Source organism: Gobius niger, assembly GCF_951799975.1.
Source record: "Gobius niger genome assembly, chromosome: 3".
In the NCBI taxonomy this organism is placed as follows: domain Eukaryota; kingdom Metazoa; phylum Chordata; class Actinopteri; order Gobiiformes; family Gobiidae; genus Gobius; species Gobius niger.
In genome coordinates, this window is record NC_136854.1 from 5581162 (window position 1) to 5604849 (window position 23688).

Sequence of the window (23688 nt, forward strand, 5' to 3'; positions counted from 1 at the left end):
TGGGAAATGTGGGAAACAAAACCTATCCAAATGTATTTCTTCTGCACTTGACCTAAATCAATAAATATTGTAACGTTTTCATTTACGTCTCCTGGTCCACTCAATCACAAATTTGTGAGGCCTTTCTGAAAGTGTCCCTGGCACTATAACTCAGGGTGGCGTTGTTGGGTATTTGATCTACTAATGGGAGCTTGTGGGTCATACAGAGTCATGACGGAGTTATGACAGAGTCATGACAGAGATATGATAGAGTCATGATAGAGTTATGATAGAGTTATGATAGAGTCATGCTAGAGTCATGATAGAGTTATGATAGAGTTATGATAGAGTTATGACAGAGTAATGACAGAGTCATGACAGAGTTATGATAGAGTCATGACAGAGTAATGACAGAGTTATGATAGAGTTATGATGGAGTCATGGTAGAGCTATGATAGAGTCATGACAGAGTCATGACAGAGTAATGACAGAGTTATGATAGAGTCATGACAGAGTCATGACAGAGTTAAGACAGTTATGATAGAGTTATGATAGAGTCACGATAGAGCTATGATAGAGTCATGACAGAGCTATGATAGAGTCATGACAGAGTCATGACAGAGTCATGACAGAGTTATGATAGAGTTATGATAGAGTCATGATAGAGCTATGATAGAGTTATGACAGAGTCATGATAGAGTCATGATAGAGTCATGATAGAGCTATGATAGAGTTATGACAGAGTCATGATAGCTGCTTCACTCACTCGGGCGCATTACATACCAAACGCTAGCAAAAATCAGATCCAATGGTTTCAAAGGAGTTCACCCCTCCCACCTGAAAACGGAGCTCAATTGTGAAGGTCCAGACCCTTGTACGAAACGCAATGAGTTCGAGGGTCTGGTAAAACCAGGCTAACGTTAGCCCAACTTAGGTTAGGATGTAGAATTGTCAATTAGACAGACTCTGGATTTGAAGATTTGAACTCGTGTTGGATCCTTGAGGGCGAGCCACTAATGGACCTTGTGTGAACTGTGCAGGAGCCAGGATTTTCCCTCTGCTGGACGTTGCATGGTTTAAATCTGAACTGGTAGGATCTAAAGTAGTTTCGGTGGAAGGTGACCCAAAACTAGCGGATTCAGGAGCTACATTTACTCGAATACTTTTAATTGAGTTATGTTTTGAAAAAATTATACTTTCATTTCCATTTTATATTGATGGCAGTGCATATCTCTCCACATCAGTGGTGGCTGGTGGTCTTTCAAACAGAGGAAGCCCATTCTCAAGAGCAACAAGAAAATCCAGGGTCCACACTAGCACTTACCCCAGGGCAGTTCATCTCTAAACCACCGAAGAACCGGGTGTCTAAAGCAGGCGTATGGCATCAGGACCCACCATTACCCTGACAGTTTAACTCAATGACTGCCAGCCATTTTCAAATCAGAGAGCTTCCCACTGCCAGAGGTTTTTCAGGATTTTGACTGATTTTTCAAGACCCACAGAACATTTAGGTCTAGGTCTATGTCAACATGAAACCCACCCAAAAGAAAGATTAGACTCTCTTCTTTCATGTAAAAAAAAAAGGTTTGTTTGTACCTCTTTTCATTTAGTAATCGTCCGTAGAAAATAGGTGAAATCACCCAAAATGCTGTTTTCTGACCAAAAAGCTGAGAAAACGAAAGTGCAATGCTGCCACCTAGTGACTCAGTAAAAGAGCTTGTAGTTATTTTATTGAGTCACTAGGTGGCAGCATTAGGCAGCACAACTAAGATTTTAACACCAGACATGCTCAAGGCTTTGCTGCAGCTGTTCCCATTGAAAAACCTAATTGACGTCTATAGATGTCATTGGCAGTCAATGAGTTAATGAAAAAGCTGGAAATAGTTTGTGCTGCTTTCACTGACCTGTGGGATGATGGTTAATCTGGACCTCAGATCGTGAAGGCCAATGAGTGAGATGTCAGTCCCATCGATGCAAATCCGGCCATGAGCCGATTCCAGAATTCGGAAGAGTCCCAGGGCCAGGGAGGACTTTCCTGCTCCGGTCCGACCGACGATCCCGATCTGCCACATATGGACGACCACCGGTTAGTCACAAGAGGGCGCCACTCATGAGGCCCAGGGCTGTCAGGGGAGGACCTATGGGTGTCCCTCATCAGAAAACTGTCCAACACAGGTCCCACAGTCGTCAGGTGATGAATGGAAACCCAAGGGCCAGTCGGTCAGAGGCAGAGTGGGAAACTGCAGTGCTATGTTTGGTTAGAAGGTAACTAAACAAAGCACTAAACAAATAAGCTTCCAATCTATTCCATGATAAACCATCATTCTTTGGTGACATGGCCGATTCTGTTATTTTCATGGGTGGGAATCTTAATTTAAAAACAAATCCAAATTTTTTTTCTCTCTCTTCTTAAAGTAATGCAAACACTTAACCTGGTAGATATGTGGATATATGGTATGTTTTTGTTCCTAAGGCAAAGGAATGTGCATCCTAAAATCCACCATAATTATCTCTTTTGTAAATTGTTTTTTCAAGGTTGTTTTGACTTTTTATATGTCGTAAAGAGAGAAAGAAGAAATCTAAAAGTAGGAGTAAGGAAGCAGATCAAAGACAAAATCATTATTATTAAATTATTACTAATGCTATCGACTGATAATGAGTGAAAATCACAGCCATAGCAGCAGAAAGTAAGTCATCTTTACTTTTATAGGCTACTACACAATGATTTGCCTACATGAACATGCATTCTCTCTGCATTGTATGGGGGAGGAGGGATTACGAAGATTGTGTATGAAGGAAAGGCTAAATGGCAAATGCCTCGAAGTTGATTAAAGTCATGCAGCATAGGAAACAATAAACATACCCAGCAAAACATGTGCAATAGGGTCCTGTTCAATGATCACATGTTTTTTTATGTAATTTGTTGGATCTCTTCTGATAAAACACTCGGCCTTAAAGAAACAGTACTTCGTACTTGGCTCCCAACAGGTTTAGATGAACATAACACAGACTGTTCTCCTGCAGAGACAAAAGCCTGTGAACACTCAAACTTTGATCACAGATCACAAAATCTGATGCATATCAGTGTCTGAGTAGTTTTAGGAGCGATCATGATCAAAAAAGATGATTTTGTATAAATAAATGTGCATCTGTCTGGTGTTTATAGAATGTCAGTTGTTTGTATAACTTTTACAGCTTTATTTTTCCAAACACATTCTGCTCTACTGTACTTTAATTTCACTGCACTGAACTTTTAATATTTTGATAAAAGTTCATGAATTAAGATGTAAGCTCTGCTTTGAGCAGATTTTTTGATGAGAATATAGAGACTTTCCTGAAATAAGAGAGTGAGAATCACAGTTTGGCTATGTTTCGAAAACTGGGTTAGAGCACTGGTTTTTGGGTCCTAAAACTATGACAAAATGACTGAATTCAAAATTTGGTACATGTGCATGTAGTGGAGGCTCTGTGGATTGTATATTTAAAAAGGTTATGGATTTGGAGTTGAAATGAAGTTGGTATGAAAGGCAAAAGTCAAAAATATAGCTGGAATCACAGACATGGAGGACACTGCTATTGAAATGAATGGAGAGCTGCTGCTGTTTTCAGGCTTTAGGCCCTATAACTACTGTAAAAATATGTGAATTCAAAATCTGGTGAATGTGCATGTAGAGGAGGTCCTCTGGGATGGAGACATAATAATGTTTTCATATTTTAAGCACAAATGAAGTCGGTACAAAAGGTCAAAGACAGAAAACCTGCAGGATCGGCTCATGTCCATTGAAATGAATGGGATTTTGCCGAGACAAAAACAGAACCTGCTCTACCTTTGAGCCTCTCCCAGTGCCCAATTCACCAAATACTTCGAGTTAAATCCACTTCAGGATTTTCAGTGTTACAGGGCCATTTTTGCCTCAAAATTTGACCTTTTTTTTTTACATAAACATGTCCCACCAACCCAAAGAATAATAAAAACTGGTAAATTTACTATCAGCGCATTTTTATGAAGTCAAATTAAAGGAATAGGCCACCGTTTTTACATACTAAGATATGTTCTTACCTCACTTTAGACGTGTTAATATATCCCCGTCTGGTCTTTGTCCGTGCGCTCTGCCAGGCAAACGGAGCACATACGCAGCCTCTCCCACATGTCACATAGCTCCAAAAAAGCTCACGATAGAAGCTACCAAGCTCTTCCACGTGTTCCCTATTTAAATAAAGTTACGTGAAGTGTTTTCATGCGAAGTATATTTACACAGAAATGTAACGTGTCGATTTTATAAGCAAATAAAAAGGGGGACTATATTGTGAGGCGTAATGATACGAGGAGCACAGCCTCCGCGCAGTAACTCCTAAAGACTTCCCCGCTTTCTTCCGTCAATAACCTTTAGGAGTTACTGCGCGGACGTTTTGCTCCTCGTATCATTACGCCTCACAATATAGTCCCCCTTTTTATTTGCTTATAAAATCGACATGTTACATTTCTGTGTAAATATACTTCGCATGAAAACACTTCACGTAACTTTCTTTAAATAGGGAACACGTGGAAGAGCTTGGTAGCTTCTATCGTGAGCTTTTTCGGAGCTATGTGACATGTGGGAGAGGCTGCGTATGTGCTCCGTTTGCGTGACAGAGCGCACGGACAAAGACCAGACGGGGATATATTAACACGACTAAAGTGAGGTAAGAACATATTTTAGTATGTAAAAACGGTGGCCTATTCCTTTAAAGATAGAACCCACATTTATTTCAAAATGTTATTTTATGAGTGAAATATTAGAGAAACCAAATGGGGTCAAAAATGACCCCATTGTACATCCAGTTAAAAAATGGAGATCATTTTTTTCACTCAAACTTGGCTGTAAATGCTGTTTAAGTGGCGCTAAGTCGCAGTTAGCTTTGCCCGCTAGCCTATTAGCTTCCTCCTTGTGATTCCATTAGTGTGTATTGGGGCCTCTGATCCGGTGCAGGCAAGGTTGCAATTGTGGTTTTCTTGCCAGAGACACCAGGGGGAGATGTATTACCCCCAGAGGGACTATGAAAAGGATTTATTAAGGTAAACAAGTTACTTAGCACTGCTTTAAACCACACCTCAGACCTCTCTATTTTTATAAAGAACAACTGCGTCCATGGAAGATAACCATTGTGTTTGGAGCTTGCGATGTCCTTGCGCCAGGGTCAAGATTTGGCCCCTTATATCATCCCTGTTTTTTCAAATGTTATCCCAGTTTTATCGGAAACACAGACTTTAGATCCATTTGTTCATGGATTTTCCTCTGTCAAACACTTCAAATCATTCACTTCAATTCATTTGAAATATAACATTAGTTTCCTACTTTAAAACAGTATTTCTGTGCTTTTTAACACCACATGACCAATATTTATTGAACATGTGACAGTGATACAGTGAATGCTAACACTGAACCCTGTTAATGAATGGAGAAAACAAAGCTAATACGGCTAAACAACATGACGTTTCAAAGTAATGACCTGACTGAGATACGAGACTTAGAAGTAATAAACCAATCACAACAATGAGTCTCACATTCTGCCGTTGGATCAATGAAAATGTAGCTTCTGGCTTTGCATTGGTGGCATAGGGGTTAGTCTCACAGATACAGTACCTTCTCTCCGTCTTGAATGTTGAAGCTGATGTCCTTCAGGGCCCAGTCTAAACCTGTGCGGTACTGCAGTCCGTACTCCTCAAAGCTAATGCAGCCGGAAGTGGGCCACAGAGGGGTGAGGGCCCCGGGGTCCGACCTCCAGGAGGCCTGAAACAGATACATGCATCTTCCTCGTCATGAATAATGTGAAAACATGTTGAATAATCTCATAATTCTCCTTTTATTCCATTTGAGTTGAGTTTCTCCAGCCACCACGCTGTCAGTACTAGCTCCTACACACTCAGTGGTGGTAAGCTACTGCTGTAGCCACAGCAGCCCTGGGGTGTTAGAGAGTGTTAGAACCATGTTGGGTCATGCTGTAGTGGTCGTACCATCTTGGTCGTGTAGTCATAACTTTGGCTCTCACAAACTCTATGTTTTGGCTTGCATATCAGTGTGACGCACAACATAGGGTATTCCTCCCTCTTCATGTGGAAGCATAGCCAGACATTGCTTTAGTCTAGTCTAACCATTCAAGCCTCCTGCACCTGATCATTTAAAAAAAAAAAAATGTATATACTGAAAATTAGACATAAATAATGTACAATTATGTGGATATACAGTGGGGAAAAGTTTCACATAGACATTCTATTGGATTTTGGCCAAATACTTTTTTCCCCCACTGTAGTTAGATGGCATTGTATTTTGAATATTTGTAAATACAGTAAATTAGTGAGTAAACCGAAAAACTGAAGTAAAAATGAAATTGGAAAAGAGAAAACAACATAAGATCGCTCTTCTTTCTGCTCCTGTTCATTTGAGTTGTGTTGATTCAACAGATTTGTTGAAACTCAGGCCTGTGGTTGGTACTGCACCTCTTTGGAGGTGTGGGCATATTCCTTCACTCTCTCCACAGACACTATGTTGTTCTCCACATCGGTCCAGGAGCGGACAATCCAGCTGAGCACACTGGTCACCTGGAAACAGGAACAACACAAACAGGTTTAATGAGATCAAGTGAGGAACTACCTACTCACACAACTGGGGAAAAGTCATTTAGATCATGACTTTTCGAAGTATCTGAACTTCTTAGGGTAGTTTTACTCAAAGCTTTCAACATTTCTACACATGCTTGATCAGTCACATTTCAGATCCATTTTCTTTGGGTACTGAACATTTTGAACAGAATCTGCAAACTATTAGGTACATAAAGTACAATGAGCATAATGAGACACAAGCCTCTGCATGCATGCATAAGAAGCTCTCTGTCGCTTTTGTTAAATAAAAGCACCTCATCGTGTGTATATACTGAAATGTGGCTCCTACTGAATCCAACCCTACTTAAAGGGATATTTCAGGATTTTTGACATAGGGCCTCATTTCCTAGTTATCCTGAGTGCTGCTGATTTCTGGAGATATTTTTTTTTATAATTCATGCAGTTCTTATATTTGAAGAGGTATGTGGCGCTAGGTTAGTCCATTTCTATGGTATCAGCTAGCCTACATTAAAAACAGTCTGACCCGCTCCACAGAGCACCTGAGGCAAATCACTTATAACACCAGACTAACCATATAAATGTTTGTGTTGATAGAATAATTTTTGGAATATAACTGACCTGCATCACATGAATGATCGCATTTTGAGGGACTATTTTCTATCAGATCACTCCGCCGCCGCATAGCTTATACAACCACGAAGCTGATGCTGCTCAAATATAAGGTATTTTACTATGGACACAGATGGCGGCACGTTAGCACAGCGGTTAGCGCTTGTGCTTCACAGCTAGAAGGTCTGGGTTCGATTCCCACCAAGGACGGGGCCTTTCTGTGTGGAGTTTGCATGTTCTCCCCGTGTCTGCGTAGGTTTCCTCCGGGTACTCCGGTTTCCCCTACCACTAAAAACATGTACGATAGGCCAGGATGTATGAGAGTGTGCTTGAGAGTGCACATGGGGGACGACGGATGAAAATTAGCCTAAGGCTACAATCCGGTGTGGCTTGTTCATTAACTTGCACTGTCCCTACCAAATAAACCATAAATAAAATTTATATGGTTAGTCTGGTGTTAAGTGATTTGCCTCAGGTGCTCTGTGGAGCAGGTCAGACTGTTTTTAATGCAGGCTAGCTGATATCGTAGAAATGCGCTAGCCTTGCATTAGCCTAGCGCCACGAAACTCTTCAAACATAAGAACTGCTTGAATTACAAAAAAAAACATCTCCAGAAATCAGCAACACTCTGGATAACTAGGAAATGAGGCCCTATGTCAAAAATCCTGAAATATCCCTTTAAGTGACCTGTGCCTGGTTTCCACTTTCTTGTGTCTGTAACGGAGTGAGGGTCACTGCATACCTGTAGCGAGTGAGAAATGGCCAGACCAACGATTCCTGAACTCAGCTCATGCCGCCCAAACACTGACAACAGAGCAGCCGCCAACACAAGGAGGTTCCCCAAAAACTCCAGGTTCACAGCAAGCCACCTGCAGCAACAAGCAGACATCAGACTACATTTAAAGGTCCTATATCATGCTATTTCCTTATCAAAAACACCCCCAGAGTGGTTTTTGGCTTCATTCACGCATGTCTGTGTAATCCTCCTGAATCCTGGGCCGGAGCCGAAATGAGCAGATTGATAAGAGCTCTAACGCCAAACCGGATGTGTGTCAGCGTCCGCCATGATAAGAAGCGTCCGAATAGTGCAGTCAGTTAGGAAGGAGTTAGGGAAAGAAGCATGTATGCTAACTGTCATAGCCACTTTAGCATAGGGACCTCTGGTGCTAACTCACCAGCAATTAGGAGCTATGTGCCATCCCATAAGCCGCAGCGCCAACAATCCCCCCACCCTCGAGTGATTCATCCACAACCACTGTTACACCATGGTCTGGGTGAATACTGGATTCTGATTGGCTGGTGGGCGCTAACAGGCGTGCATTATTTTGGTATAACCGCACACGTAGTCCGGTAGTTAAATCACTGGGATATCACTCCGCTGTGGGCATCGCCATAGCAACGCATAACGCATCTGTATCAGATAAACGCTTAATTAGTGACTGACAGGAACGTATGAGATGGATTTTGTGGTGAATTTCAACAGTTTTGGCCAAAACCAAACTTTTGATAACTGGGAAATAGAGGAGAGTGAGCAGCTAGGTTACCCTACTGTAAAATATGAGCTTTACATTTCTATTGAAAACGGTTAAGGCACTATTCATTATTTTCAGACCACATGAAATGATCCCTGCACTTAAGGATATTTGGCTGGATTAACAAAATCAAACATAAAAGTTCGTGGGGCCAAGGTGTAAGAGACTCCACTGCAGCTGTTTCCATAAACTTCAGGTTAAACAGTGTAAAAGTGAAATAAGATCCTCACAGCAGCGAGAGGCTCACTCTGAGACCAGCCTTCAGACAGTGTAAGACCGGCTAAATACCCACATAACAAAGTCCCTGTAGTTTGGCACAGTCACATGTCACTGTTAAATGGCCTATATGAAGGCAGTTAGTGCTTTTGCTTTCATTTAGGGGAAACTTAAGTCACATGGATCATTTGCAGACACTGTGCAGCGGAGGAGCAGACCTCACTGTGTATTAATGTGCATAGTGTGACCTGGTAGCAACGAAGCGGGGGAAGTAGGCCTCCTGGTTGGCGTCGATGTGCTGGTTGGCTGAATGGATGAAGCGTTGCTGCTCTCTGAAAGACCGGATGACCGCTGCGCCCTGGACACTCTGGTTGAAGTGGGTGTAGATGGGAGAGCGACTGACCGCCTCCAGACGCCGTAACTGACACGACGACACCACGTAGAACCTCTGCAACGCAAGCAGCGGTCAATTCCGGACCGCACCATAAATAAAATAACGTTTTTAGTTTGACCTGTGGAAGCTTATGAAAGCCTGAAATGGAGGAAGAACATGAGGCAGCGTGATGTTAATGAGGAAACGATGCAAAAGGACAGCCGCTCTAAGTGAAAACGTTTGGTATGTTTAGAAGTTTTAAGAGGAGAATATGTGTTACATAAATGGCCCTTGAAGTTACAATTTCCCAGAAGATAAATCTATGGGGAAACCAGTGCAAGAGGTCCATCTCACCTGGAATATCACATACAGTACAGCCAAGGGTAGGAGCACCAGCCCGATGATGGGCATGGCCAGCTGCACGATGATGCACACCTCCAGCAGTTTGAACAGGTAGCCCAGCATCATCTTGAGCCCGTCAGGGATCATGCAGTCGATGGCGTCAATCTCTTTGGAGAAACGGTTCAGGAGGCTCCCGCTCTGCGTGCTCTCGAAGAACGCCATGGGAGAACGGAGAACGTTGTGCAGGAGGTCGGCGTGGAGATGTCTCGATGCGGTTATACCTCCCAAAGAGATGGCCAGTGTGGTGGCAAACATGGCCAAACCTACAAAACACAAGATCAACCAACTTGACCACAGATCGACATTTTGGACCTTTTAATAATAATAAATAATAATAATATTAAATTAAAAAGAAGCAAGAGGCTTTGGGTGGTCTGTTGCCAGGAGTGGGTCTATTTGAGGTGTGTGCATTAAAACAGTGGTTCCCAACGTTTTTTGTCTTTCCTACCCCTTTGGCCTTTCAGTGGTCAACCGTGTACCCCCTACCTCAAGGGTGTTACAGTTTATTTATAAAGTAATTACTTAAAAGTGGTATTTGTAAGAAAAAGGACAATGTTGCAGTCAAAATAAACCTACAATTCTCCCAAAGCAACCCATTTTACTGAAAAATATAGCTTTTTACTATAACAAATTATGTTACATTTTCCCCTTTTTTCAATCTGAAATAGTTCCATAGTACCCCCTGCTAGGTCCTCGAGTACCCCCAGGGGTCACTGTACCCCTGGTTGGGAAACACTGCACTAAAAGAAGCAAGAAGCTTTGGGTGGTCTGTTGCCAGGAGTGGGTCTATTTGAGGTGTGTGCATTAAAAGAAGCCAGCAAGGAGCACCCCTCAAGCACCAGCTCGCCTCCTGCTTGGCCTGCCCTCATGTATGTTTGTTTGTCAGTGTGAATGTAGTGAAATTAAGGACATAGGATCTTTTATTATACATTTGTGTTAACTAGAGGGTGAGTGATCATGTGGGTGTAGATGAACATGTGTTGCGGGTGTGCTTGTGGGTGTGTATCTAGCTGCATAGTATTGTTCAGTGGGTATGTAGTTGTCTTTGGAGTTATACATGTGTTTCTAATAACATCACGTATAGTTCCGGTGGTCATTTTGAATACCTAAGTAGCAATATGCAGTACTACAACATGTAACAATATCTCTACTCAGGATGAAATTGAAAGACGACTGATTGACAGTGGAATTTTAATGGACTCGTAATCATTGCTCAAGAAGAAAACAGTAAAAACACAGCTCCAGAGACGCACGTTTATGTGATGACACCAGCAAATGTGGCACAGAAGTAGCAGCTCTGTCAGAGTCAGTGTTTAAGCTGCTCAAGATGTTAGCATGCTACGGGTTAGCAACTGTCAATCATTGACAGTTGCTAACTGTCATTGTGTTTGTTGTGGCTTCAACACAACAAACACATGTGTGGCTCACATCTATGAACACAGAGGAAATACTACAGTAACAGCTCAGCTCTGACCTATGTCACATGTTGTAGCCAAGGTTTGGAGTGTGGTTCAGGGCTTTCTCTTGGAGAGGTCAGAGCTGAGCTGTTAAAGCTAAATGCTAACCGGTAGCATGCTAACGTCTTAAACACTGAGTCACTGGTGTCTTCACATAAACATGCGTCTCTGTGATCTTCATGAGCAATGATTATGAGTACATAAAAATGCCACTGTTAATTAGTTGTGTTGTGTTAATTTAGTATTGTGTTACATGTTGTAGTACTGCATAATTCCACTTCGGTATACAAAATACCACCATTAAAACAAAAGTCACATGACTGAAAGGCATGTAAAGGAATGTATGTGGTATGTCTTTGTTTTATTTTTTTGGACTGTTTATGTTAAAGCACTGAATGAAGTGAGCCCAGAGTTCTGAGCAGGGCAGTCAACTCACTACTGATTGTACTGGCAACATAGACCACGCCCTGAAACTCGTTACTGACCTTGTCACTGTTTGCTACTTCTCTTTCTTTCTGTCACTTTCTTGTGAATGATTCAGCGAGGTCACAGTCAGTTGGTTTGGTAGCGTGTCTGTAATATCAGTCCTGTCTTCATACTCTTCAGACTGTGATCTATGGGTGGTATGGAGATGATCAAAGTGGTCGGTTGTGGCGCTCTGTTTTGACATTGACGTTTTGAAGTTTACATATAGGCGACGCTCATCTTTTCTGTTAAATCCAAGCCGCCTCCGGGCTAAAGAAGCCGAGCCACATCTTGTTATGAACTCTTCTGGCACTGGTTCTGATGTCGAAGGTGTATTTTCTCCTTCACTGATTTTTTTTGTCTATCAACAAGTGATGAACAGCGGCATTCGCACACCATAATGACAAGACACAAGGGGCCCTCAGATAACTTTTTAAAGCAAATAATCTGAAGCCCTGTTCAGGCGCCATTTTTAAAATGTATGTTTGTTCCATTGCTTGGACTCATTATACTGAGACATTTTCTGTTCACTCATGTGACTTGGACATAAGACACATGCATGATTAGGGATGGGTACCGTTCGTTTTTTCCCGATACCAAGTACTTTAACGATACCTGCTTTTCGGTTCCGGTGCCTTAACGGTACTTTTTTCGATACCTATGTTATTTTAATTCAATAAAAATAACGTGTATAAAAAGTATAGTTCAGGAAAAAAGCTACACAGGAGCAGCAGCGTCGCCTGTGACTTCGTGTTTTGAGCACAATTTCCACTTAAGCAGAGATAAAAAGAAAGAAAGGACGTTATTACCTCTTAAGCTGCAGAGACAGGACAGATCCACATCAGGACATGGTTTTCTTTCCGCTAAACTTTTCTAAACACACTGCGCTGTTCGACGAAGCGAAAGCAACTTCACACGTCAAAGATCCTTATATGGTGTGAGCGCTCACTCTGCCACTAACAATTTACCAAAACTGGACCAACAATGTCTAATACAGAGTGAGCGCTCACTTTCAACAAACAACAAACAATCTTTGATATTCCTCTCGCTGCAGCTGCTGTAAAGTTGTAAACAAGAGCACGTAAGCTCAGCCTCCGGGTCTGTCGCTAAAGGTATAGACGTCTTTCTTGTCACTGCTCTTTTTTGCTTTTCAGTTTGACTAAAAGCTTAAGTTTCTTATTCAGTCCTGGTTTAGTTCTGGTTCATAACTGATTTTGTTTAGCTCTGGGTTTTACCCGGTGTAGTCCACGTCCTGGCTCAGTCCTGCTCAGTCCTGACGCAGACCGCGGCTCTGCCATCTCTATTACAGAAGTTTAGCAAGTTATAGCTTTGCTTCGCTATAAGTTAGGCTACATCTATGAAATATATCTTTGCTTCGCTCCATTTGCGCTGAAGCCGCTCAGTACCTGCACACGTTCATGTTGCTTTTTTAAGACTCGCGGCGGGTCATCTATTGACGTTTGGAGAAAAAAAGAACCGGAAGTTGGCACCGAAAGAATTAAAAATTTTCGATACCGCCTCCGACCAAAGCTTTTCGGTCGGTTCCAAGTAGGAACCATTTAACAGTGCCCATCCCTATGCATGATTCGCAAATTAATGGCGTTTTCACACATGTTGGAGCGACTTGTGGATCATCAGGGCAGTATTCCAAACATCCTGATATGCAGCACAAATTCACACACAAAAAAGAAACGCACCACATCCGCTGTGCCTCAGAGGGGGAGTGAAGTGGAACTCATGCCTTTTAAATGGCAAAAATGGCAAATAAATATAAATATCAACACATTTACCTTGCTACATATCCTATTCATTCTGGGGATACATGTGTGTATGTGTAGCACCAAGATGAATGAGAATTCTCTTTCCCTTTAAATACCCCATCAGAGCAGATGAGAGAGGGGCAGGGGGCCGGGGACTACTGACACCTTATGATGAAAACAATACTTAGACAATAGCTTAAAGCAGCTTTAAAGGCAGTTAATCCAACCACTCCACATGTTATTTGTGGCTTTGGGAAAGTATTAAATAATGGACATAATCTCTAGAAAGCAAGTTAGTCTGGTTTGGGCACTTTTGCAAGTCGACTTTTGAGTAGAAGAACGAGCAGATGAAAGCCTCCTTTTCAGACACTTCTCCTCTCACTTCACTTAAATCAACTATGTCCTACTTCTGGCATTGTTATAACCGCTAGTGTGTAAAAACAGTGTCCGGTGTGCCTCGTGTAGGTTGGCCTGACCCTGAGTGAGCCCCAGAGCAGCGAACACTCCCAGCCGCAGATCGTGGTCACTTTGCGACCCGTTCACCGGAGCGTCATCCGCCCACACGCTCAGCCAGTAGTTGTAGCTCAGCGAAGCCCCCTGCTGGAAGGCATACAGCAGCACGATGATCAGGAGGAAGACCAGCCCGATGGTTTCAAAGTAGTCCCTGTAGGTTTGCAGACGGACCTGGAACACATGCATTTCTGTGATTCATCTGCAAAAGGCTCCATTTTATTAAGTTGAATAGAAATACGATTAAAGGTGCTGTGCCCGCTTCTTTCTATTTTCACAGCACTTTTTATTTGTAGTATGGAGAAATAGTAAGTTAAGTATACACTGGGTTGCGTAAGTATTCGCAATTTTACGTGAAAGACACACAATCATGAAGTGTAATGAAATTTATACATGATTTGGATTTTTTTATAAATAAAAAACTGAAAAGTGGGATGTCCAAAAGTTTCCACCCCCTTTTCTTTAGTGCAGCCAATTGCCTTCAGAAGTTTCCTGATGATTTCTGAATGATCTCATGTTGCCCTAATAAATAGAGTCTACCTGTGTGTTTCTAATGTCAGTTCAAATACAGCTGCTCTGTGATGGTCTCATGTTCAGAGACTATTGTGGAGCAGAAGCATCATGAAGTCCAAAAACACACCAGACAGGTCCAGGATCAAGTTATTGAGAAGTATAAAGCTGGGTTAGGTTATAAAAACATCTCTCAAAGCACAGTTAAATACACCATCCAGGAATGGAAAGAGTATGACATCATTGCAAACCTACCAAGACCTGACCGTCCTCCTAAACTTACTGACCGAACAAGGACAGCACTGACCAGAGCTGATACCAAGAAGCCTATGATGACCCTGGATGAACTGCATGGGGGATACGGCAAACATGTGGAAGAAGGTGCTTTGGTGAGATGAGACCAAAATTGAACTTTTTTGCCTCAATGCAAAACACTATGTTTGGTGTGAAAGTAACAATGCACCACCCTGAAAACACCAACCCGTGCAGACCAGCTCTCCGAGGTCCTCAGCCACATCTACAGCCTGAGCCTGGAGAAGGTCCCCGTCCTGTGGAGGACCTCCTGTCTGATCCCGGTTCCTAAAACGGCGCATGCCAGGGAACCAGCCCACTAGAGACCAGTCGCCCTGACCTCCCACCTGATGAAGACCATGGAGCGGCTCATCCTCACCCACCTCCGCTCTGTGGTGAGCCACACCCTCGACCCGCTGCAGTTTGCCTTTCGAAGTAGGGGACACTGTACCAGCTGCAGCAGGCGCTCACCCACCTGGAGCCCGGCGGGAACGCTGTGAGGGTCATGTTCTTTGACCTCTCCAGTGCTTTTAACACCATCAGGCCGGCGCTGCTGCGGGGGAAGCGGGCGGACACAGGAGTGTATGAACATCTCACTGCATGGACCATCGATGACCTCATGGACCGACCACAGTACATGCGGCTGCACTGCTGTGAGTCTGTGGTGGTCGTCTGCAGACGGGGGCCTCTCAGGGCACCTCTCACCGTTTCTCTTCACCATCTACACGTCGGACTTCACATACAACACAGAAGTTCTCCGACAACTCCGCCATCGTGGGCTGTGTGTCTGAGGGGAACGACCTGGAGTACCGGTCAGTCATCATAGACTTTGTGGACTGGTGTGAGCGCAACCACCTGTGCTTGAACACCAGTAAGAAGGGCTCTACAAGAAGGTCCAAAGTCGCCTCCACCTTCTGGGGAAACTGAGGTCCTTTCGGAGTGAGCAGGCCTCTGCTCAGGACTTTTTATGACTCTGTACAGAGACATGAACAGACTGAACAAGCTGGTCAGGAGGGCCAGCTCCGTCCTGGGCTTCCCCCTGGACTCTGTGGAGGAGGTGAGGGACAGGAGGGTGTTAGCCAAGCTCACCAAAGCCTTCATCCCCACTGCTGTTAGACTGTATAACAAGACTGTGAAGTAACATGTGCCACTTTATTCTCTGTCTTAGCGTCAGTTATTGACAACCTGCACTAGGACTGTAACTTTTTACTGCCAAAGCTGACCTTGATATCTACTTTTTATGGTCTATTCTAATGTTTTATATTTTTTCTTTTCTTTATATTTTATTTTTCTTATTGTGTATATTTCTGCCCCCTTAAGATTTTTTCTCTTACTCATCGTACATAAGATGCCTCCTCTTTACTATTTAACTATTTTGCACATTTCCTGTCTGTCCTGATCATATTAAGTGCCGAATGTAAGAAGTAAATTTCTCCATTCTGAGATCAATAAAGGATTATCTTGTCTTATCTTATGGTTCGAGTTGATGGGAAGATGGATGGGGCCAAATACAGGGCAAACTTGGACGAAAACATGTTGGAGTCTGCGAAAGACTTGAAACTGGGGCAGAGGTTCACTTCACCTTCCAGCCAGACAGCGACCCTAAACATAAAGCCAAAAAAATAATATCCATGTGTTAGAAAGTCCTAAATCCAATCGAGAATCTGTGGAAAGTCTGAAAACTGCGGTTCACAATCGCTCTCCATCTAATCTAAATGAGCTTGAGCTGTTTTGCAAAGAAGAAGATGTGCAGGACTGGTAGAGACAAACCCCACCAGCAGCAAAGGGTGGTTCCACAAAGTATTAACTCAGGGGGTATAGACACTTTTGCACACCCCACTTTTCAAAATCATGTATAAATTTCATTTCACTTCACGATTGTGTATCACTTAATGTGTGTCTTTCGAATATCTTTTCAGTTAAATATATGTTTGTGGTCCACAGCATGGCAAAAGTTAAAGGATACTTATGCAACGCACTGTAGTGTTGTGCAGATGTTTATTTTGGGGGTAAAAAAACACAGCTGTGAGCAGTATTTTTAGCAGTTATGAACCCGGAGCAAGTGTTCATGCTAAAAACATCTTGCCCAGGACAGGCTAGTAGTCCCGTGCTGCTCTGCTGTCAGATCAGTGTGAAACATACATATCAGGATGGTAGCAATGAGAAAGTCAGAAATACGTTTGGATCTCAACTGTAAAATGAAACTTGACAAACTTCCTGTGTTGGCTTAAAAAATAGGAAGAATCACATACAGCGCCTTAAATGAGAATGACAAACCCGTCCGGTGTTAGCTTTGTCCATCTCTGTGAGTTTCCCAGGATCCTCTGGGGCAAAGTCTAGGCGGGGCTGAGTGCTGGCATTGCCCAGGTCACAGCTGAGACAGAAGACAACATGAGAATGTGTACCGGGCTTTTCCTGAGGAGCTGATGTTCCTGGGACAGATCATGTGTGTGGGGTGTTACCTGAGGAGCTGATGTTCCTGGGTCAGATCATGTGTGTGGGGTGTTACCTGAGGAGCTGATGTTCCTGGGTCAGATCATGTGTGTGGGGTGTTACCTGAGGAGCTGATGTTCCTGGGTCAGATCATGTGTGTGGGGTGTTACCTGAGGAGCTGATGTTCCTGAGACAGATCATATGTGTGGGGTGTTACCTGAGGAGCTGATGTTCCTGGGTCAGATCATGTGTGTGGGGTGTTACCTGAGGAGCTGATGTTCCTGAGACAGATCATGTGTGTGGGGTGTTACCTGAGGAGCTGTTGTTCCTGGGTCAGATCATGTGTGTGGGGTGTTACCTGAGGAGCTGATGTTCCTGGGTCAGATCATGTGTGTGGGGTGTTACCTGAGGAGCTGCTGTTCCTGGGTCAGATCATGTGTGTGGGGTGTTACCTGAGGAGCTGTTGTTCCTGAGACAGATCATATGTGTGGGGTGTTACCTGAGGAGCTGCTGTTCCTGAGACAGATCGGTGGAGAACTCGTTCACACTGAGCCGGGACATGGACCTTCTGCTTCCTTCAACATACACAGACTGAGCTTACACTCCAGAATGAGGCAACAGAAATAACCGTGATGCATCAGGACTCGGAACCGAGTAACAAAAACAGAATAGCTGATAATGTAAATTGCCCAAAACTTAAAACTGTTCCTAGGTTAAAAAATCATATGTCGTTTTACTATCATTAAAAGTTTTCATATGGGAATAAGGTGCAAAAACTTGAAATAAAGCTTGTACCTCGTTCACGCTGTGAGATTTCACTCTTCTGTGAACGGACTCCGAAGGTTTGAATGAATTTAGCGAAGGATCCGTTCCACTCCATCAGCTGTGCGAAGGATCCGCTCTCGGAAACGCGCCCCTCCTCCATCACCAACACCAGGTCACAGTGAGGCAGCAGGCTCGCCCCGTGGGTCACCAAGATCCGCGTCTGAGGACAACAACACACTGTTGCTACTAAGCACTAAGATGTGAATGTTTCCGATTCTTTGCTTGTGCTTTGGTAGCAGTGAAATAGTTTTACTGCCTTTCTTTGACACTTAATGCAGTCTTTGCCTCTTCCCTCCCTCCTGCCTCTCCTGGAGATTATTTCAATATGTGTGGGTTTGGAGTGTGCAGTATCCGTCTGTCCAGCCTCACGTCAGGCAGGTAAAGAGGCGAGAGGTAATCTTTGGAAAGCAGTTTGCCCACTGTTTATTAAATGTGAGGCAGAGAGTGAGAGAGTGAGAGAGCGTGAATGCAGGAACTAAATATACAGCAGGGCACAAGGGCACAGCGCACAGCCAAACACAACAATGTCTTAATAATAATAATGGCTTACACTTGTATTGCACTTTACAAGCGGCCCCTCCCACCGCCACCAACCACTCACTCACTACATTCACCCAGGCTATCTGGTGTTCCCAAACGGTCTCCCATCCATGTGCCAGCCAGGCCGACGGGATCGGGCAGAGCAAATTGGGCAGCATTGCCTTACAATTTAAAAAAATAAATGCACCGGGCAAAAGCACCAAACACAACACTTTTAAGTACAGATAAAAATACACAGCTCATAACACAGCCAAAGAATCACAGAAACTGGTGGTCCTGCAGTGGCCCAGCCCGGCGTCCTGCACCGAGAAACATGGGGCCCTCTCCACCGGGAGATCCCAGATACAGCACACAAGCGCCGCAAGGCAGCATTTATTTATTTATTTACAAAAAAATGTTATTATATATCATTCATGAAGCTGCGTGAGCGATGGCACGCTGAGACGCCACTAAGGTCATTTACCCAGCTCAATTTTTATTTTCACTAATGACTGCAAGAACTGATGCAGAGAACTTCCAGACCAGTTCATAAAGAACATAAAAAAGACGGCAAGAACCAGAAAGAGTGGAGATATTTTGCATCAACTTGTCTGTTAAGCATAATAGGGGCATAAAACGATTGTAATGCATGTCATAACAAAGTTTATGCAAGAGGAGATTACTTACTCATGCACTGACTCACTTCTTTCTCTCCTCGGTACCCAGAGCTGATGTCCAGTTTCATGAAGCTCAGTAGGGCTGGGTACTGTTAAACCGGTAGGGGGTGGTATTCTGTGCCAATTTTCAGTACTTTTTGTATCCAGCTGTCTAAAAAATCAACCTGAACTAATGAGCAGCTTCAGCGCAAATGCATGGCAACTTTATTTATACCGTGCATTTCACACACAAGGCAACTCAATGCGCCTTGTGCAGAAAAATGCAGACGTAATGCAGACTAACACTTTTGTTATTATTGATGGCAGAGCTGTGGTCTGAGCCTGGACTAAACCAAGACGTTAAAAATCAGGACTAAACTTCTTAGACAAAAAGAAAAGCAGTGACAACACGGCAGTAGCGAAAGCCCCACAGAGCCTGAAGCTACCTGCTGTTGTTTACTAAACTCCAGCTGCACCAAATGGCAGCATCGGAAGAGATCAAAGATTGTTTGTGGATAAAGTGAGCGCTCACTCTGCTATAGCCATTTTTGGAACAGTTTTGGTAAATTATTAGTGACAGAGTGAGTGGTCACACTAAGTAACAGATCTTTGACGTGTGGAGCGCTCCCACTTTGTCGAACAGTGTGAGACGGATTAAAGTAAAGTAAACTAGAATACGTGATTTGACGTGCTTAAAACGGGCCGTGGACATAACATACTCGGTGTAAATGAACTAAACCAGGTCCAAACTACAAAGAAACCAGGTCCACATTAGGGCTAACTCTGATCTGATATACCTGTGTCATGATGTAGCTGCATGTGGCTAATAGCAGCTTAAGCCGGAGGAGCTATCGCCAGAAAACATGTTTTACTCTCCACAGAAGTCTCTTATCCACAAAAGTACATTCTTTTCAAAGCTTCATAAAACATGTCGTCCATGACTGAGATAAAGTCCATCTCTGTCATGTTTGTCTCAACAGCTTCAGTTTCCTCTTGTAGCTTGACATTGACAGCAGCTAATGCTAAAGCTAATGCTAATGCTGCTCACAGACACAGAGCAGGAGGAGCTGTTAGTCAGAGCGGAGCCAGTCAGTATTCAGCTGGTGGGTGTTACAACACTGTCCGCTGCTTTGTATCAGAGCTTTATAGTTAGCCAATCAGAGGCTGCTATCCAAACTGAAACACCTGATTAACAACTGACTTTCTCACAACAGTTAACACATTGTCACCTACATTTGCTAAATAAAATACATTTTATTTATTTGTTTGAGTGAGATTTTGGGGAAGCCTATTGTGCATGTTTCAGCTTGATGGTTTCCCCAGAGCGCCCGGAGGAAACACCCCAGACACAAGGAAAACATGCTAACTCCACACAGTCAGGCCCGCCCTGGTCCGGAAAACAAACCTGGGACCTTCTCACTGTGAGGGGAGAATGCTAACCACTCAGCCCTCCTTCTCTCTACTGCAGCAGCCGAAACGCCGGTGGCCTCAGCCTCTCCACCTCCTCCTCGGGTGTGGCTACCTTGCCTCTGAGCAGCCCGTTGGGTCCGATGACTCTGTCAAAGATGTGCTGTCCAACGTGGGCGTCCACAGCAGACAGAGGGTCATCGAACAGGTAGATGTCGCACTTTCTGTAGACAGCCCGGGCCAAACTGACCCTCTGCCTCTGGCCTCCAGAGAGGTTCACGCCCTGGAGAATACACATTCCATCTTTGAAAAGCCACATCACAGCATTTGGCAAAAAATGTTCTCATTCATATTCTTACAATAGATAAATACTGTACATACATGCTTTGCTGTAGAAAAAGTCCATTCTTACTTAAAAAAAGACCCACCACTGGCTTGAAATATACAAATCCCCAAATGCCCCCGCCGTCTGACCTTCTCCCCGATCTCGGTGGCATCTCCTGCAGGTAGGATGTCCAGGTCGGGCAGCAGTGCGCAGGCCTCCAGGACTCGATGGTACCAGCTCTCTGAGCGTGGAGCTCCAAACAGAATGTTCTCCTTCACTGAGGCGTTCAGGGTCCAGGCCTGCTGTGGGACAAACGCCACCGAGCCCTGCAGACAGAAGGTCCTCAGCTCTTCTGAGCTACAGCCTACTTTGTACTGACACATATCAACTGGAACGGCCTAGAATGCAGCATATTCAGCCCAGAGCACTAGCTCTATAGCCTACCATAGTCACCAGACTTGCCTTCACTACAGCTTAGCAACTTTAGCATTGGCTGCCTTTGACGGAGCTTGTTTCCGAAATGTTGAATTTTCATGACAATTAAGCTCTGCAGATTTCTATACACACTGTGCACCATTCAAATTGACACTAAGTAAATCCTTTCAGGCAATGGTGTCCAAAGTATAGTTTAAAAAGTCTGACTGAAGCAAATAAGACTAACACTATTGCTAGAAATCATGGCGCACCATCTTAGCAAATTCAAAGAACAAACAAATTGAGATTGGTCCTAGCCTAGCACAACCTGACGTTATAAAATGTAATTACACACCCATTATAACAAAACATTCAGAACGGCCAACATTGTGTGTATGACAATAGAGAAGTACACTCACTCTGGTGCACACTGAGCCACTTCTTCTCTCCATTTCCCCCAGAATGGCGGCGAGCAGTGAGGACTTCCCCGAGCCCACGTGTCCCACGACAGCCACAAGAGCGCCGCGATCCACCACCATGTTCAGACCGTTGAGGAACGGAGAGGAGTCTGTGGACCAGGAGAAGCACCCCGAGTGGACCTCTACTGCCGGGGCATCTGAGGAGGGACAGGCGTGAGGACCAGGTCAAACAGGACAGGCGCGAGGACCAGGTCAAACAGGACAGGCGCGAGGACCAGGTCAAACAGGACAGGCGCGAGGACCAAGTCAAACGGGACAGGCACAAGGACCAGGTCAAACGGGGGACAGGCAGGAGGACCAGGTCAAACAGGAGAGGCGCGAGGACCAGGTCAAACAGGAGAGGCGTGAGGACAAGGTCAAACGGGGGACAGGCATGAGGACCAGGTCAAATAGGACAGGCACAAGGACCAGGTCAAACGGGGGACAAACGTGAGGACCAGGTCAAACAGAACAGGCGTGAGGACCAGGTCAAACAGGACAGGCGTGAGGACCAGGTCCAACAGGACAGGCAGGAGGACCAGGTCAAACAGGACAGGTGCGAGGACCAGGTCAAACAGGACAGGCATGAGGACCAGGTCCAACAGGACAGGTTTGAGGACCAGGTCAAACAGGACAGGCGTGAGGACCAGGTCAAACAGGACAGGCGTGAGTACCAGGTCCAACAGGACAGGCAGGAGGACCAGGTCAAACAGGACAGGCAGGAGGACCAGGTCTAACAGGACAGGCAGGAGGACCAGGTCAAACAGGACAGGTGCGAGGACCAGGTCAAACAGGACAGGCAGGAGGACCAAGTCAAACAGGACAGGCGTGAGGACCAGGTCCAACAGGACAGGCAGGAGGACCAGGTCCAACAAGACAGGCAGGAGGACCAGGTCAAATAGGACAGGCGTGAGGACCAGGTCAAATAGGACAGGCGCAAGGACCAGGTCAAGCAGGACAGGCGCGAGGACCAGGTCAAATAGGACAGGCACGAGAACCAGGTCAAACAGGACAGGCGCAAGGATCAGGTCAAGCAGGACAGGCACGAAGACCAGGTCAAATAGGACAGGCACGAGGACCAGGTCAAGCAGAACAGGCGCGAGGACCAGGTCCAAAAGGACAGGCACGAAGACCAGGTCAAATAGGACAGGCGCGAGGACCAGGTCAAACAGGACAGGCAGGAGGACCAGGTCAAATAGGACAGGCACAAGGACCAGGTCAAACAGGACAGGCAGGAGGACCAGGTCAAATAGGACAGGCACAAGGACCAGGTCAAATAGGACAGGCACAAGGACTAGGTGAAGCAGGACCGGCGCGAGGACCAGGTCAAACAGGACAGGCAAGCGCAAGAAGAACACAGAAGAACTTCTGAACGATGCTCAGGAGGACACTTTGAGGGACACTCACAAGGAAATATAGAATGACCTGTTGTTGGGCAGAAGGTCAGTCAGAAGACACCCTCAGGACACACTGGGATTTGTAGGACTGCTTTGTCTCACCTGCACTGTACGCCAGTCTCTGCACGCTGTCCCCTTTCACTTCTTCTTGCTGTAGGAATTTGGTGAGTCGTTTGAGAGACACAAATGCCTAAAACACAGACCCAAATTACTGTCTTTGTGTCCTGATGGTTTTCAGTCTGAAAATGTGATACCAAATGTGCCTCCTTTGCGCAAGTGCTGAGGTGGAGACAGGCACAGAGGCCGTGTACCTGGGCAGCAGTGCTGATGGCAAACGGGAGCTGGCTGAGAGGAGTCTTCAGAATGTTGATCAAAGCAGCAGAGACAAAGATCTTCTGAGCGTCGAGAACGTTTCTGTTGTCCATGAGAACATAGACTCCAAAAACAGCCAACATGACCTGTGGAACACAGGAGATCACCTCAACCCTTTTTTAAATCTAGGCTTGGGCTTTTCTTTGACATTATTACTAACTAGAAAAAGAGTTAGAT

At 44.6% G+C, this 23688-nt stretch overlaps 1 protein-coding gene across 1 annotated transcript in view; it reads right to left on the reverse strand.

Annotated features, from left to right (window-relative positions):
- The window catches only part of LOC306960587 (multidrug resistance-associated protein 1-like), a gene marked incomplete at its 5' end in the record, with an annotated part of 39971 nt that overhangs the window by 6053 nt on the left and 10230 nt on the right, over positions 1 to 23688 (reverse strand). The window contains 15 exons of the mRNA XM_079553018.1: positions 1884 to 2042; positions 5604 to 5750; positions 6458 to 6559; positions 7932 to 8058; positions 9186 to 9385; positions 9665 to 9975; positions 13871 to 14078; positions 16983 to 17079; positions 17638 to 17713; positions 17934 to 18123; positions 20661 to 20828; positions 21020 to 21196; positions 21704 to 21900; positions 23242 to 23329; positions 23451 to 23597. Of these exons, the coding sequence (XP_079409144.1) occupies positions 1884 to 2042; positions 5604 to 5750; positions 6458 to 6559; positions 7932 to 8058; positions 9186 to 9385; positions 9665 to 9975; positions 13871 to 14078; positions 16983 to 17079; positions 17638 to 17713; positions 17934 to 18123; positions 20661 to 20828; positions 21020 to 21196; positions 21704 to 21900; positions 23242 to 23329; positions 23451 to 23597 (2394 nt within the window). The remainder of the gene's footprint in view (positions 1 to 1883; positions 2043 to 5603; positions 5751 to 6457; positions 6560 to 7931; positions 8059 to 9185; positions 9386 to 9664; positions 9976 to 13870; positions 14079 to 16982; positions 17080 to 17637; positions 17714 to 17933; positions 18124 to 20660; positions 20829 to 21019; positions 21197 to 21703; positions 21901 to 23241; positions 23330 to 23450; positions 23598 to 23688) is intronic.